Source organism: Echeneis naucrates, chromosome 19 (assembly GCF_900963305.1).
Source record: "Echeneis naucrates chromosome 19, fEcheNa1.1, whole genome shotgun sequence".
In the NCBI taxonomy this organism is placed as follows: Eukaryota; Metazoa; Chordata; class Actinopteri; order Carangiformes; family Echeneidae; genus Echeneis; species Echeneis naucrates.
Window position 1 is genome coordinate 15,424,690 of NC_042529.1, and position 17,092 is coordinate 15,441,781.

A 17,092-nucleotide genomic window follows, 5' to 3' on the forward strand; every position below is an offset into this window, starting at 1 on the left:
CAATGAGTCAATCTTAGAAAAGGTTGAATTGTAACAAATGTTGATGCAGTCAAGGTTGAAGGTGCCAAATTACAATGACTTCATTAAAAGTGAGCCTAACTCCGAACTATGAGCAAAAACATAACTTTGATTAACTTAGAAAAAAAAAAAAAAAAAAAAAAAAAAAAGCTAAAAATGATCTACAACATGAAAATACACAAAATAAATTTATGATTCTGGCAAACAAATTCCTTAGACATGACATTGAATTAGATCAAAACATTTTTTTTTACTTGGTGTTTGAATTGAAAAATAATAAAAAATAAAAATCCATAATTCAGTTTTAATAGCTCAGATGTTTCACCATTCTTTTCCCCTAATTTAATTTCTCATAAATCTGACTCATTTTGAGTTTCTTTTTTTTTTTTTTTTAGCAGGGGGGTGGGGTTACAATTCTTTTCTCATATCAGACGTTTCTGACCTTTTCCTTTCCTGGCAGAGATCAGCCTCCATAGAATAAATCTGAAGTTCAAATAAAAACAGGCACAAATCACATCATAAAATTCGGCAAAATATTTTCATCTTCATTATTGAATCCCCCCCACCCAGTCTTTCCATTTGTGTCCATGTGGAGGGGATGAAGGCCGGCGGGACTTGCAGCAGAAAGGATCAGCTGGATCAGCTTCCATCGAGGAGGCTGGTGGCGATAAAGCCTTCTAGGACGATCTAAGTCTTGACGTAACTAACAGCTTTGACAGTTGCATCTCCTGCCCGATGTGAGTCTCTGGCTTGATGCTGGCATCGATGAGTTATGGCAGTGGCCATGTGTCAGGAATGTACTTCATGTAGTTTTGGGTGAAATGGTGTGTTGATGCTGTGATGATTTAAGTACAGTGTGTGGTCTTTAGGCACAGGTGGTGTCTCTTCCTTCATCCTTTCTGCACTGCTAGTCATAGTGGCGCTCCATGTGAACTCCTGCCGAGAGCCCCTTTGGTGTCTGTACAAGGGGCCGAGGTGAGCTTAGAGTCAGAAGAGAGGTCAGTCACTGAGGAGAGGGGCCAGGGGACAGTAGTGGTTATGGCTACAGGACTGCAGAATCAACAGGTCAGCTCTCTGAGGAGACATAACAGGTTAGTGATGTCATTGCATCCACTCCAAAACTCTCGGTGACACAAAACGTTATACAGGCACGACCTCTGACCTTCACTGTCAAGCAGCGTCCTTCAAGCTACAGCACTCTTCACATTATTCTCCAGGAATGACCTGAGTCAAACACACAACAGCTGCCATCAACATGACCGGTAAGTGCAAACATGGTGTGAAATGCTTGGAAATATACTGTTCACGTTAAGAACAGTATTTCAGTAAAAGAGCCAATGAATGAGGTCCTCTTCAGACCTGCAACATGTCTCTTCATTAACTGGTCTGTATATAGTCTGGCTGACACTTACGTTTGGTCACCTTCTAGCGACTTCTGGATCTCCTGAAGTACTTCTGGAAGAAAACACAAACAGTCAGAAAGTCTACAGACCACCAGATACCTGCAGCCTCTGTTGAGTCACATTAGGACACAGCTGGCAGTGTCCACAGGAAGTTGGACAAATCATGCAATGGGATGATGACGATTTGGAAACACAGTTGTAGTTTCCAACTTGCTGATGTGGATTTTGTCCGATGGCAACGGGAGCAGAAAGCTGACATACCAGTTAGGAGAGGTAGCACATGGTGCATATGCAACCACACTGAAGGCTTCAAGTATAATAACAGAGGGGCCTGAGGAGTGATTCACCTATTCACAAGTTGAATACATTCTCTCCTCTGTACTCACTCTCATCATTCAGCAAAGCATGCTCCATAACACGTCTAGCTGCGCTTTCTGGAACACACGGGCAGCAGGCAAAGGTCACGACAGCCACAAATAAGACGTGCATGAAAGAACAGACAGATAGCACATTAACACAAGCACATTAAACTGAACACTACATCTGGACATGTAGTGTTCACTCAGCCAATGGCACATGCATTTTTGAGCGTGATGTTGAGCCTCTGAAAGACATGTTACCTGGATCCTCACTGTCATGTCTGGCATTTCTACCAATATGAAAAAAAAAAAAAAGAAGACATGAGGGCTGCAGGAATTAGAATTTTCCACATTGAGATAAACAAACTGAGGGAACGCACCCATGAGCAGATGAAAATCCGTCATGCAGCGGCCTGTGTTTGGTGGAGTTGTCTGAATGAAGAGGAACCTCAACCAGACAGCGAGGCTCCACCACGTGACGTGTGGACAATGAAAACCTTTCAAATTCAGATGGAGAGATCAGGTAGAATCCTGAAAGAAGAGAGGAACACCACAGGAGGTTTCTGAGGTATAATCAGATTAAACATGGAAAACCTAGGCATTGCCCATATTAAGTTAGCATTAATATCAGCAGAAACTGGAATTACTATCACTCAAGTGTTCTCAAGTAACATAATGACTGTGTGAGTCTTGTCTCAGTGCCTCCTTACCTAACCCACTCTCAGTGTAGAAATCCTAGGTTTTCTGCTGATTGATTACAAAACATTATGACTGATGCTGTTCCTCTGATAACATATCACCAGTGAGTGTTTGACTCACAACAATGATCTGGCTCAAGTTGTCACACTTACTCCACAGAATCCAACATGTGGAGTAAGTGTGACCAACTGGAGAACCAACTGGTAAATTCCTGTCTCAGATTATCAGTCTCTTTGACTTTAGCTGCGAGCCATCAAGTTGCATTTAAAAAAGTGTGCTTTTTATCCATCTTATAAAAACTGTAAATAATTCTAAAATAATTCTGCTGATGATGATACACTATTTTAATGTAACTCTAAAGTAAACATCAATATATTACAAATATTGCTGTGATATTTTGTTTCTTTGGGATCCACATTTAGATTAATATTTTGGAATTTGAGAGAAAGCTAGGACAGTTGGGGCGAGAGAAAGAGAGAGAGGATGTCAAGCATCAAAGGGCCTTGGGTTGAACTTGACCCCTGGCCACTGTGGTTAGGGCTGAGCTTTAATGTTAGCTACTCTCCCAGACAAGCCACAGGGGCCCTGAATACTGCATTTTATGAGTTGCTCCAGCTTAAGACCCAGTTCAAATTCACTAACATGTAACAACACAGTAATAAACATGAGTTTGTGGGCACAATATTATCACTGCATGCTGAAGAGACTGTAGACTCTGAGGCCAACAGAGACAGATTTGCACCCTGGTGGTGTTTTACCAAGTAAATGCAACGTGGGTTAACCTTTCATAGGCTGAAGTCTTTGTACTACTCTCATACCTTAAAACTTACAATGCTTGGGGTGCATTTTTTAAAAGAGTAGTTAGAGAATGAGGTTTAAGTTAGAATAAGTTTAGGTTGGAGCAGTTGCTGGAGCTGATCCTCATGAGTGAGGTAGCATTCATGTGCAAACAGCCATGTCCTTACCCTGGCCATGCTTGGTGAAGACGCAGGAGGCGATGCCGCTGACGTCCTCTCGGCGGATGCAAGGGTACTGAACCTGCATCTTGACTCCAGGCAGTGACACCACATGCAGATCTCCCTGATTGGTCAGAACCACAAGGCCACTTTCACCGTAATCCTCCGATCGGCTGCTGCCGAACCAGGCCACGCCCACCCGCCGTACTCTCGAGCCGTCCACTGCTGTCAGCTTCAGCTTCATCTTGGCACTGACTTTAGGTAGGGTGAAAACCTAAACACACAACAAGGTAAACAAGGTGGTGTTTTTTTTGTCTTTTACAGTGCAACAGCAACTGGTTCTTGAAATAAATGATCTACATAAATGAAAATTTGGATAAGGAAATGAAGCATTAATATTTACATCACAGCAATACATACTGTGCAACTTAACACAACATTCAATCATCACTTAGACTATTTACAGCAGCACAATTAATGCATGATTTTTTTAACTAATAAAAACTATGAACATTCAACCCATTAGAAATTCTACATTCTACCCTTTTCAATTTCTGTCTATTATACCCTGTACCAACTAGCGTCTTTAAATAGATTTTTTGCTTAATTGAGCCATTCATTCTAGATCTGATTACTTTGACCTTATCTTTGGGTTATGTACCCCAGACTCTTAAGACCACAGTCATCAAACCCCATCTTAAAAACCAGAATCTTGATCCAGATATTTTCGCCAACTATAGACCCATACTGAACCTTCCCTTCATTTCTAAAATAATTGAGAAAGCAGTAGCAAACCATTTACACAACCACCTGGATGGGAATGGTTTGCTTGAAGAGTTTCAGTCAGGATCTAGAGCCCATCACAGCCCAGAAATAGCGCTGGTTAAAGTCTCCAATGATATTCTAATGGCTTCAGACAATGGATCAGCCTCCATACTTCTCCTTTTAGATCTCAGTGCTGCATTCGACACCAATAGATCATAACATTTTACTACAGAGACTGGAACATGAAATTGGCATTAAAGGAACTGCACTAAGGTGGTTCCAATCTGATTTATTTCTCTCAAAATTGATTCGTAGGCAACTGGATTTGTCTATGAAGACGTTTCGCCTCTTATCCAAGGGGCTTCATCAGTTCGTGCTTGTTGGTTTAATAGTCCGCACTAGTCTGACCAAGGCAGTGGAGAAAGACCCAGATATTTAACCTCTGTGGGTGTGTTCACCAAAAGTACCTGTGAAAGTACTGGTTTCACTTGACCACTGTTGTGGTCACATGTGAACGACAGACGTTAGGGTCAGGTGTACCCCTGGTGAATGACGATTGTTTAGAGTCGTGACACTGCTGTCTTCAAAGGAGTGTGCCTTTTCCTTTAGATGGGAATAGACAGCTGAGACTGGACCTGAGGAGTTTGTCCTTCTGTGTTGGGCCATGCATTTGTTTAAAGGTTGTTTAGTCACCCCCAATATATAAGTCCTTGCATTCTTCACTGCATTGGACAGCATATACCAGGTTGCTTTTTTGTTTGCGTGGTATCTTGTCCTTAAGATGTACCAGTTTTTGCCCGAGAGTGTTACTGTGTTTGAAACTTACAGGGATTTGATGTTTGTTAAAAATCCTCCTGAGTTCCACTGACCCCAGACATGCATGGAATGACAATGTTTTTGCATTTGCATTTGTTTCATTTTCTCAGCATCATCCATGTTGGTATTATTTCTGGAGCATGCTGCTGTCTTGCCAAATGTCCAACTCAAGATAGCCACAAATTTTCAGGGCTCCAGTCAGATGTTTATGTTCCTCTGCTTGGGCCCGAGTGGAGGTTGGTACATTATCAGCCCTGTGTTGCAAGGTTCTGATAACTCCCAGTTTGTTTTCTAGTGGATGGTGTGAGTCAAAAAGTAGGTATTGGTCCCTGTATACCCCAATGTGGAGGCTTCTGTTCTCATCAAAGTGAACATCACAATCTAAAAACGCTAAGTGGTTATCTTGGACATCTTCTCTAGTGAACTTGATGTTTTTGTCCACTGAGTTGATGTGTTCAGTAAAGGGTTGTAAATCTTGGGTTTTGATCTTCACCCAAGTGTCATCCACATACCTAAACCAATGGCTTGGAGGTGTTCCTTTATGATTTTAGGGCCTTGTGCTCTACCATTTCCATGTATAAATTGGCTATAATGGGGGGCACTGGTGAGCCCATAACACTTTTGTCTATAGAATCTGCCGTTAAACTTGAAATATGTGATGTTGAGGCACAGATCCAGTAACTGACAGATCTGGTCTAGTTTGAGATTGGTTCTGTTTTGTAGATTGTTATCTTGTAATCCTATTTATCAGATAGACGTCAGTTTGTTCATGTTAACAATAGCTCCTCCTCATGCACTGTAGTCAGTTATGGAGTCCCACAGGGTTCAGCACTTGGACCAATCCTCTTTACTCTTAATCTGCTTCCTCTAGGCAACATTATCAGGAAACACAGCATCAACTTCCACTGTTATGCAGACGACACTCAGCTGTACCTATCAATGAAGCCAAAGAAAAACTATCTAATAAATTTAGCCAGTCTGGATGGCATTACTTTGGCTTCCAAATCCACTGTAAGAAACCTTGGAGTAACTTTTGAATAGGACATGTCCTTTGTCCCTCACATGAAACAAATCAGTAGGGCAGCTTTCTTCTACCTGAGAAACTTTGGGGAAATCTGAAACATCCTGTCTCAAGATGATGCAGAAAAAGTAGTCCATGCATTTGCAACTTCTAAGCTGAACTACTGTAACTCATTACTATCTGGATTTCCAAACAAATCTCTGAACGGCCTTCAGCCGATTCAGAACACTGCTGCACAAATATTAATAAGAATTTAAAAAAAAAAAAAAAAAAAAAGAGAGATCACATCTCTCCTGTGTTAGCTGCTCTTCATTGGCTACTGGTAAAATAGTATAGTAGAGTATAATTTAAAATCCTTCTGTAAACATATAAAGCTCTTAATGGCCAAGCTCCATCATATATCAGAGAGCTCATAGTTCCTTACTGTCCTACTAAGCCACTCCGCTCTCTAGATGAAGGTTTACTTTTGGTTCCTAGAGTCTCCAAGGTTGGTTGGTTGGAACGAACTTCCAGTATGGGTCTGGGGGGCAGACTACTTAGCAATTTTCAAGACCAAGCTTAAAACTTTTTTTAAATGACAAAGCTTGTAGTTAAAAAGTTAAAGTCCATATACTCTTTATCTATGCTGCTATAGGCTTCGACTACTGGGGGAAGGTCAGAGTCCCCCCCCCCCCCCAACCCAACCCAACCCAACCGGTCGAGGAAGATGGCCGTGCACACCCCCCAAGCCTGGTTCTGCCTGATGTTCTGCCTCTTAAAAGGAAGTTTTTCCTTACCACTGTCGCCAAGTGCTTGCTCATCAGGGGATCTGTTGGGTCTCTTTAAATCATTTTATAAAGACTGTGGTCTAGACCTGCTCTATATGTAAAGTGCCTTGATCGAACTTTCTGATGATTTGGTGCTAAATAAAATAAATCTGATTGGATTCTATGTTACTGCTCATACCAATAAAGCGGACACTCTTAACTCAAGGATTATCATCGTTGATGATTATAAAGAAGAAAATCATTATAGTTTATTGTATCTCAAGCCTGCATTTGTTGTCCAGCTACAAAAACAATTCACAGGATTAATTCACTGAAGAAAATAGTGACAAATAAAAGAAGATACTTCCTCTTGTTTGAGAAATGTTTTTGATCAGCTGTTGAATGAAATGATGGCTATTTTTTCCGAATGACTTATTTCTTCATTCATTTATTTACTTTAAATTACTTCAGACTTTTATTATTTAGGATAAACTTTGTGGTGGAGAGCTGAGAGTCAAGTATAAAAAAAAAAAATCTCACGAGACAAGTCATGATCTATTTCACATGAGGGAAATTTGTTTTTAGCATTAGAATCTGTTGTGCTCAATAACTGTCATCATATTAACTATCACGATATATAAAAAAAAAAAATTCTAGCTAAATTAACTTAACTATAATGGAGATAAATTCACAGTAGTTCTATCCTTCAGACTGCTTGAAAAGGTTCCTGACCTTAAACTGCTCCTCAGATATGACAAGGAGATGGTGTGATCCCTGTAAGTCAGGTGAGCGAGCCAGGTCATGGGCCACCTCCAGTGGCTCGGGCAGAGGAGCCCCATGACCGTCCAACACCACTATACCGACAACAGGAGCCCGGTGCATCAGCTGGATCTCCTTAGCTGGATTGTCAGAGAGGAGAAGACATTACAGCAACAGGATAGAAATGGGAAAAACAGCCACAAAACAAATTTCCAACAGTTTCTTACCCGGCTGTGCTGTGACAGGTTCGTCTGCTCTGTGCTCTACAGGAGGAAGGCGGAGCATGAATGCAAACACACAGCCACCATTAGTTCCTGCCCATAAAGATGGTGTGTTATGCGAACCTGAGAGAAAATGAGGAAACGTGTGAAAAGCCTTTAGTGAAGTATTTATTTATTTTAAATGGGCTTCATTTAGTGTTTGTAGGTGGAACTCACTGTCTGAAAGAAAGGTGTCTGCAAAGTATAGTGTCCGCACAAGACCGGTGAAGGAGTCATCTGAGGAGCGAGCCTCAATCTTTCTCTGGACGGGAGCCAGTTCCATTTCTGCTAGCTCGGCCTCCAGACGAGCATTTGCATCCTGAATCTGTGTATAGGGAACAGAGTACTGTGGGTGTCTGTACAGCATGTGATGTGGAGACAGGGCTGAATTAGATGTTGACAAACCTTGGCAGCATTGTTGACGTGATGTTTCCTAAGTGAGACTCTGCTGCGTCTCATTCTCCTAAAGGACTGTCGGAGAGATTTCTTTATGCTCTTCACCCTGGAGAGAGGACCCTCCATTGCGAGCTGGTCACTGGGGTTTAGGGTGCACCTGCAGATGAGGGGAGGTAATAATTTAAAAGTTAGAATGTTTTTTTGGGCTGAGGAGCTCAGTTTAACAGTGTTGTGTGTTGGCATGTTTTTGAGTCAAAGGACCACAAGCCAAGTTGAAAGCTACTTTAAGTGGTACCTTGACCTTTTGTTTCTGTGCTTTTTGAACTCAGTCAGTGACCTTATGCATCCTGTCATCTTCTATGATCAAGAAAATTCAATAAGACGATCCTGATCTGCTCTCTAGTGGCTGTCTGTTTCCATTCAGCATCACACAAAACAATACTGATGTAATTTGTAGCTGACTTGGAGGAGGGATGGAACATGGAGCAGGAACACTAACTCAATGTTGCTGTTGCTTCAGTTAAAAGGGGCTAATCCAGCATGTTTTTAAACACTGTATAAACACACAGTAAGATGAGACTTTTTGATTTCTCAGTAGATAATATTGGGCTCTTGAGCTCGACAAACACTCGAATGATGAGGTCTCTTGTGTGGAAGTGAGTCAAGAATCACCACACTCAAACTCAGTTTGCATGGATGGAGCAGAGAATTCCTGAGAAACTCCAAGTGTTTTCCTGTGTCTTACTTGATGAGGACGTTGTTCTTCTGTTGGTAGTCATAAAGGCCAAAACCATGGCTGGTGCCAAAAGCAACGAGCTTCCACTCTGAGTGCAGGGTGAGTGCAGTGACCACAGCAGGAGGCTGGCACTGGACCAGAGCAAAGGGCTGGAAGCCTGGAGGGAACAGCACCGGCTCTTCTCGCACATCCAGCCGAGTGTGGCCCTTTATAGCAAGAAAACCATAGGACATTAATGTAATAGCAAGGTAATGTCACAGGCTTTTACCATTTAAGGGAGGAAAGAGTAACTGTTTAAGTTACACAATGATGAGTTCTGGATATTACCTTCCAGCGAAATCCTTCTTGGCCCTGCAGCAGGTCCACAACTTTAGCCTCCACAGTTTGCTCTGCTGCCTCGTCATTCAGCTCCAGCACCAGGATCTGCAGAGGAGTAAATTTAAAGTGCTAAATCAGGCATGTGTTGTCGGGTGTAACAATAAGTATACAATTACAATATTCAAAATGTGTGCATGACAAGTTAAGGCTGAATGGAAATACCTACAGTCCACTCCTGGCTATTGCATCCTCACCCTTTCAGCTCCACGTGTTTCTTTTATTGCTACTTGCGTTATGTCTAATATTTTAATTGAACAATTTGTTCATGATCATGATATCATGTTAACTAATGTTGACAAACTGTTGAACTATCACCTCACCTGTCCAGCAGTACCAGCCACAGTCAGGTAACCGCTATATTTACAAAGATGGATCTTCTGAATACCGAGCCTTGGGTCATCACTGTATGGGTCAAAACAGCCAACCTGCACAACCCCCACCCCCACCCCGGAAAAAAAACAAAAAACAAAAACCCAATATTAATTAAAAAAAATATATAATAATAATAATAATAAACATCAATATTTCTCTACCATTGTATTTTCGAAATTGTGAAGGATGAAAGAATGTTGGAGGCTGATCCTGACTTTTATTACAAGCAGAAATCAAGCACCAAAAACTTTGGATTCTAACTTTTGCACAATACAACTTGACTGTGAGGTCATTTCCTCAGACTTGACAAAGCTCCTCCGGAACACTATTATATAATTAGAGATTATACAATAGTTTTGACAGGGCACACAAGGACAATAATGTTGATGTGTGAATTCAATGAGCAACAAATGGAACCTTTGTGGAGTTTGGGTTCATCACCACTGTTTCTCACTGAGTAAAGCTTGTCTGTATTATAAATACAGACCTTTCTGAATGGTGGCCACTCTCCCTCAGTGCCTTGGTTCATGTTGTCATTGGGGTCGGCGTCTGTGTGAAACACGGCAGCTGTGCTTAGCTTGTACATGGGATACAGACAAACTCCTGAAGCATCCCAGAAACACACAGTCCCATCCTCATGTCTACACACACAGAGAAAAGATATTATTAAAATGATTAATGGTCTGTTAAAATGCACCTGTAGATATCTTTAAAGTTGAGCTGTACTGACCCTGTGAGCAACAAGTCTCTCTGTGGAGGGTCTGGAGCCAGGTTTTGGCCTCCTGTGATTGGCCATGGCTGAATTGAGAGAGGGGAAATGAAAGTTTAACAATAATGCAGCCTTAATGTTTAATTTCTGGTTGATCAGACGACATTGTGTCTACATTCTGAGGAATGCATACCATTCCTCCAGGAGACCTTTCAAAAGTCAAATACAGGTTAATCTGTTTCTCAGCAGTGTCGATGCTAGACTTCAGCTGTTGGCACAATCTACTTCACTCGATGTGTTTAAATGTGCAGTTTGACATTCAAAGCACTGGGTACTACTTAGGCAGTTAAAACTTGGATTTGTTTGTGCACCGTCATGCATTAAATAAGCTCATGATTGTTAGGAGAAAATCCATTTCTACTCAAGTCAGTTTCACATTAGCCAAGGCGTAAATTAGCAAACAGAGGGAACACGTGTCTATCATCATGAACTTGTTCCTGCAGAACTGAGATGAGCGAGATTCTTGACTTGGTCACTAAACTATAAAATGTCTTGATGGCTCTTTACAGTAATATCTAGAAAAAGGAATGCATCTCTGAGGCTGTTTTGTGTTAAATGCAGTAATTTCTCTTTTTCTTTAGATTTTCGCTTCACTGCAATAAAATCATGTGTACAAATGATGAAAAAGTGGGAGTCTGTGTTCAGAAATAAAGATTCATGTGTGGGAAGTAGTGTAGACATGGTTTTTCTATGTTGGCACAATTTATACATCTGGACCCAGATGTTTACAGTAATCTTTGTAGCTAATTTTTTCCTGCGCTTCCCCTGAAGTTCATTGGCGAGACATGCCTCACTTTGAAAACTAACCACCAAATGAACAATAATACTAAACGCAGACACACATCTGTTGGAAATGAATAAAAGTTGTAATAGACCTCTTTTTTTTTTTTTCGATTTACAATAAACCTCTTATTTCTCCAAAAGACAGTTTGACATTTGCCCAAACCTTTTTGGAATAGTGTGTGTTCTGCAGTTCTCCAGCAGCTATGACCCTCTCCCACAGTTTAATGGGGATGGTAGAGATGTGGTGGGAGCAGGTGATGGCTGAGCTGTGGAGGGGAACAAGGTAAGGTGTCTGAATGACCGGCCAGCCCTCCGTCTGCAAGTCAATGACTACCAGCTCCTCCTCCACCAAGACCACCAGCGCACTTGGATCTCCTGCATGGCAATGAGAAAGTTATAACAGCAGTTACACATCGACATGAAAAAGGTTAGTCTCCCTTGCTTTGCCTCATCTACTGAATTTTTACTCCTCCCAGACACATTTAGAAAAGTTTTTATGTATAAATAATTTCCTTGGCAAAAAAACAAAAATCTAATTAAAAGGATGAACACAAGGTTTTGTAAAGGTTTGTTGGCAAACACAGATGGCACTGCGTATGCACAGACCATGATGCATTTCTTCATGCTGTTTACATACTTTCCGGGAAAATAGTGGCAGTTCAGTTAGTATGTTTACATATACACAATAAACCATGTTGAAACCAGGTTACACCAGAAAACTGTGTGTATGTCCTCAGATTGTGGTGCTGTTATGGTACTTGTTCATGGCTTCCTTAAGGGGAAACGTAAACAGGTCATCGCATCTCACTCTGCCTTCAATGTGCTCCTGTATAGATCCTGGAAGCAGCTTGAGTTAGAAGAGTTTCAAATTTGCACAAATCACAATTTCCCCCTCTATGATTGTGGTCAAAACACTAACACCTGAATATGATCTGATCATTATGCAAGACAGACCCGATCCGGACCACAACGATACACATTCCAATCGCTGTGCAGCCCATAAGCAATTAAACGTGCATGAGCTCCTTCTTGACCAGATAAGATTTTAGTGTTAAGGAGGAACCAGGTTTCTCTTGTTCAAACTTGGTTGACCAAATGTACTACAACCAGTTTTAACTTAACATTCCATTTACAGTTTTGGCAAAAGCCTTTAACCAAAGTGACGTACAATGATAACATCAATGAAGCTTCAGTGCAGTAAAAGGCCTAGGTATAAGCACAAATACAGCTATTAAATAAGGGAAAGGGATCAGATAAGAAATTGCAACAAAAATGTATAACAGGTGCTAGTTAGACAGGTTTTTTTTAAAGATTTCAGGAGAGAGGGTGCTCTCTGACAAGTTAGTTGCTGTTGTATTCAGTTGTGAGTGTGTCTGTGTGTGTACGTGTGTCACCTGCCTGTGTGCTTTGGTCCATCCCTGATGACAAAAAAGTCGATGATCCTGGAGGTTAAATCCAAGGCCACTTGTGTTTTATTTTGAATGACTGTGATACAGTGTCTGTCGCCATAACTGGCCCGTGGCATGCCACCACTGAACAGCAGGAATGGAGGTCTAGACAGATACAAAAACAGAACACATACTTAAGTTTAACTTCTGCATTTTATATATTAATATGGATGTCTGAATAACACTTGATCTAAATAAGGTGAACTTACCCTTTTTCTGTAGGCAGCTGGACTATCTTAGAAATGGCCTTGCAGGGGAAATGTCCTAAAATGAGACAAGTCATCTTCAGCTGCCAGTAAAAACACATTTCTTGTCTGTCAGTAAGGAAGCTTTTCTTCCTCACCGTAGGGAATGTCTGACTTCTCTTCCTCCTCATTCACGTCCTCTGCTCCCACCATCCATCGACAGTAACTTCCATCACTGTGTGAACTGAGAATGTAGCTCCCATCTTCCGTCCACCACACACTCTCCAGTTGCTATGGTTAAATTAGGAAAACGCGCATTGAGCCTACCATGATGAAGTGTCCTGGTTTTACACGTGTTGTGCTGGGGTTGCACTCAGATCACTGTTACCTGTGTGGCTGGGATGTGCTGGATGGCACGCTGTTTCTCCAGATCCCATATGATCATAAGACCTCGTCCGTAGCCGATAACAACCTGGTTTGGGTTGACCGGATTCTCCTGTAAGGCCTCTACGTGTTCGAGGTTCCTGCGGCCAATGTAGTCATCTGGTACACTGGTACAAAGCAAAGAGAGAAGAATAAGGAATGAAATATCAGTCCATGAACTGTTAGGGGACTGAGAGGCAGAGCTGATATGTTGATGACAATGATTCATCTTGTTGTTTGTGTTTGGTCTCAGTGTTCGATTCATATTTACACTGATGATGGTGAAACTGTTTAAGATATGACCTGCTGTCAGAAAAAAGAAACAAATAGTACTATGTAGCATCAGTGTATATTTAAATTATGAAATTTAAACATTATAAATTATCATTTAAATTATTATTCTATATTTAAATTATTAATCTATGAACGTAAAAAAATGACAGAATTTAACTGAACTGTAAGAGGCTAATACATTTCAATGCACTGCGTCAGAACTGAGCAAAAAATGCGTCTGCAGCAAAACCACCCACAACCTCTCTGCTCCACAAGTTTGTGCTTCTCAAAGGATCTGGCAGCATGTGCTGCTTTACAGATTCAATTAGAATGATGAATAGCCTATTCAAACAAATGTAATCTGGTAAACCAGCAGGATCTCTCACATACACTATGCTCTAAATGCTGATTTGCAGTCTGTTGTTATTAACTCCTCGCGCCTGTGATACCACAAACACTCTAATTAAATGCTCACATACTAGACTGGAAAAGTATGTGGTGGAGTACAGACAGACTGCAGTCTGTTTTGCTCTGCACACCATCCTGACACCAGCAGCTGTTGTAGTGTGCCAACATGAAAGGAGGAGTATGAGTATTTTTCCCCCCACACTTGTCTTAGATAGTAGTACCAACACTTTCTTCAGAGGCAACAGATTAAAGCAATAGTCATGCCACAGCCCGACTCAGGACGTATGACAATAATAATTCTTAGATGTGAACAGATTCGCAACACATTTTTTAAAAAATGCTGCTAATCATGACTTCAAAACCAAGACTATCATTCGGCGTGTGTTGTGCTGACGTCACCAACCTGTTGGACACTTGGTCAAGACTAATGTTCCTCTCCTCCAGCTCCCTGAACCCTGGGACCTCAACGACGAAAACATGTCCTCCCTCTGTGCCCAACAGCAGCAGCTCCCCTGAGGAGTGGGCTAGCACTGCTGTCACTCTGGTCACACTTGGGGGGGCACTGAAGCGAGAACAGAAGGGAGATGAGACCAGTGATAGAGTTGCTGCTTTACTTCTATAGAGTACTTGGTCCTACATGAAGAACAAAATCTGGCACTAGCAGCAACCAGTATTTGTCTTTGTGGTAAAACCTCTTCATATTGAAAGAGAGGCAGGACAGAAATTACAGCCGAGAAACCAAAACAGGAATTCAGTAGAGGAGTTTGGTTGAAAGGCGAGAAAGCAGGAAATGTCAGTGTGATTCACCCAGGCGGTCCAGTAAGCATGAAGCGTCCTATCTCCAGAAGCTCTGACAGGCCCTTGTGGGCTCTTAAAGTCCACATGTGCAAACTGTTGTCATCCAGCAGAGTCACCAGTTCAACCTAAACATGAGCCACAAATCCAAAATCACAAAGGAATTCATTAGAAAAGGTTGGTAGGGAACACCTTTTTATTGCTCTCTGACAGGTCAGGCTACTTTGCAACAGAGTGAGTTGTGTATTCATGCTTTTGCTTTACCTGGTGAGGGAGAAAGTGCACCTGTGTGACGGCAGCGTTCTCATCATGAAGACCCATGAACTCCACACCTGGTGCTCCATACCTGACCACTGGTCAAGGACAGACCAGATTTGTGATTTGACTCAATTACACAAGAGTTGGATTCAGCTCGGTATGACTATGACATTGATGACATTAGCTGGCTCAGGCTTAATTATCTATGACAGAGCTTAAGCTCATGAGCTGTTAACCTTAGTGTTATTTCATGTAAACAGAAGAGAAGGCTTAACTTAACTACATGGAGGTTTTGTCATCACTTATTATGTTGAAAGTTACTTTTGATTGCTGCCATTTATTGCAAACTTTCTTCTTTCATTTGTTTGTAACAAGATGATAGCATCCTTCCAAAGACATTTTGCTGTATAGCACACAGGTTGGTGGTATACTCAGCAGAGAGTCTATCAAAAAGAACTTTAAAAAGCTAATTTCCTATAATGTTCTAGTGTCAATGCACAAACCACTGAAGCAGCTGAAGGGCTGCTGTAGAGTCTGATCCTGACTTCATCATGGAGGAACAATGTCCCTGTGGAGATTGTTTCAAGCCTCATAGTACCAAATTATGTGCTTTAAAAAAAAAAAAAAAAAAAGAACAGAAGCTGGTGTCTAAAATCATATTCATTCACAATTTTCCCTTTATCCAACAGCAGTGCATTTCCTTGGATGATAGGATTACTCTAATGAGAGAAGCTACCGTTGTTATCCAAACCAGTGTGTCTCTGTGTCAATGGGGAGAGTGTACAGACTGGTTCCACTGCACTGTCAATGAGTATAATTGTGCTAAAAGGGCTATGGCAACACAGACCTCACTGTCTGTGAACGCCGGGCAGTGTTGAGCAACGCGTGGGAAAATTAAATACCTTCACAGGGTGCCAACGTGAGCAGCAGATGAGGATTTTGCTGTGTCACAGCCATTCATTAACACTGCCAATCTCAAGTTCAAACATGATGCCCGGATTCCTCCCTGACAATTATTTACACACAGGTACAGTGAAGGATACAGTTTGATGGCTCCCGAGCGGTTGCCGATGGCCAGCAGCTGCAGGGAGGGACTGTAGCCCAGAGCACTGGGCTGGTGGGGGAAACCATGCTCCACTGTCTAAAAAGGGAGAGAGTAGGGGTGAGACCAAGCTGGATAGACATGTGAATCCTTTTGTTATTTTACTGACTTGTTTCCTCAGTAAAATGAACACTTTTATTCCTCCGATGCTACATTAGGCTTTAATTAGTAAAAGTAATTTAAAAATGGATCAGAGAAAACTCATCTAAACACTGAACCGACTCGTCTACGCTCAAAGTCAGTTGTTCACTGTTTTAAAACTGAATGTTGAACAATATATAATATTCCCCAGGGGCCTGCCTTTGTGTGTGCATAAAAACAGAAATATGCACAAACACCTTGTCAGAGTCAGTGAAGCTCATGTTTTTTAAATTTCAATCATTGAAACACTGAGCATGCATGCATAATCCTGAGTTCTGCTTCCACTGCCCCAATTGTCCATAGTACTCTGTTTATGTAAGGAACCCTTCGAGTGCAACATCACAGAAATATGCGCACGCAGCTTGGGGCCAGAAAACCACTGAACTTTCCCAAAGTCTATGTGAGAATGTCACTTTGCGTAGGCTCTAACAGGACAGCTAAATGCCTAAGGGCCATTCCGTTGGTCTAATTTAACTAAACACACAATAAATAATAAAGATCTCTGTTGTTGGTTGCTATTCTGTCAAGTTTCTCTTAAAAAAAAAAACAAAAAACAAAATTATGACTTTCCTGGATTCTAACTGGGCAAAGCCATCGTCAATCAACAATCCATCTAATCAGAAGTTTGATGTGTGATAGCCTACTTGGTTAGAGAACAGTCAGCTTCATTCTGAGATGTTTTCATATAACTATGATCGTGGACAAGGAGTTGGAGCAAAGTAGGCTAAAATAACAGATTTTGCTGTGCCATATTGAACAGTGAGGGAAAAAAGTTAAATTTACATTAAATACTAACTTGCTAACATCGTCTGCCCAATATTTT

At 41.4% G+C, this 17,092-nt stretch overlaps 1 protein-coding gene across 1 annotated transcript in view; it reads right to left on the bottom strand.

Annotated features, from left to right (window-relative positions):
* Positions 1–348: 348 nt before the first annotated feature.
* The window catches only part of llgl2 (LLGL scribble cell polarity complex component 2), a 29,085-nt gene continuing 12,341 nt past the window's right edge, over positions 349–17,092 (bottom strand). The window contains exons 3-27 of the mRNA XM_029527279.1: positions 16,070–16,167; positions 15,033–15,114; positions 14,781–14,896; positions 14,377–14,535; positions 13,258–13,420; positions 13,028–13,160; positions 12,894–12,948; positions 12,635–12,789; positions 11,400–11,611; positions 10,415–10,482; positions 10,172–10,325; positions 9,633–9,737; positions 9,262–9,357; positions 8,944–9,140; positions 8,208–8,355; positions 7,980–8,127; positions 7,770–7,886; positions 7,516–7,682; positions 3,445–3,709; positions 2,161–2,311; positions 2,042–2,070; positions 1,808–1,855; positions 1,431–1,473; positions 1,181–1,242; positions 349–1,092 (exon numbers count right to left, since the gene is read on the bottom strand). Of these exons, the coding sequence (XP_029383139.1) occupies positions 1,203–1,242; positions 1,431–1,473; positions 1,808–1,855; positions 2,042–2,070; positions 2,161–2,311; positions 3,445–3,709; positions 7,516–7,682; positions 7,770–7,886; positions 7,980–8,127; positions 8,208–8,355; positions 8,944–9,140; positions 9,262–9,357; positions 9,633–9,737; positions 10,172–10,325; positions 10,415–10,482; positions 11,400–11,611; positions 12,635–12,789; positions 12,894–12,948; positions 13,028–13,160; positions 13,258–13,420; positions 14,377–14,535; positions 14,781–14,896; positions 15,033–15,114; positions 16,070–16,167 (2,949 nt within the window). The 3' untranslated portion in view covers positions 349–1,092; positions 1,181–1,202. The remainder of the gene's footprint in view (positions 1,093–1,180; positions 1,243–1,430; positions 1,474–1,807; positions 1,856–2,041; positions 2,071–2,160; positions 2,312–3,444; positions 3,710–7,515; positions 7,683–7,769; positions 7,887–7,979; positions 8,128–8,207; positions 8,356–8,943; positions 9,141–9,261; positions 9,358–9,632; positions 9,738–10,171; positions 10,326–10,414; positions 10,483–11,399; positions 11,612–12,634; positions 12,790–12,893; positions 12,949–13,027; positions 13,161–13,257; positions 13,421–14,376; positions 14,536–14,780; positions 14,897–15,032; positions 15,115–16,069; positions 16,168–17,092) is intronic.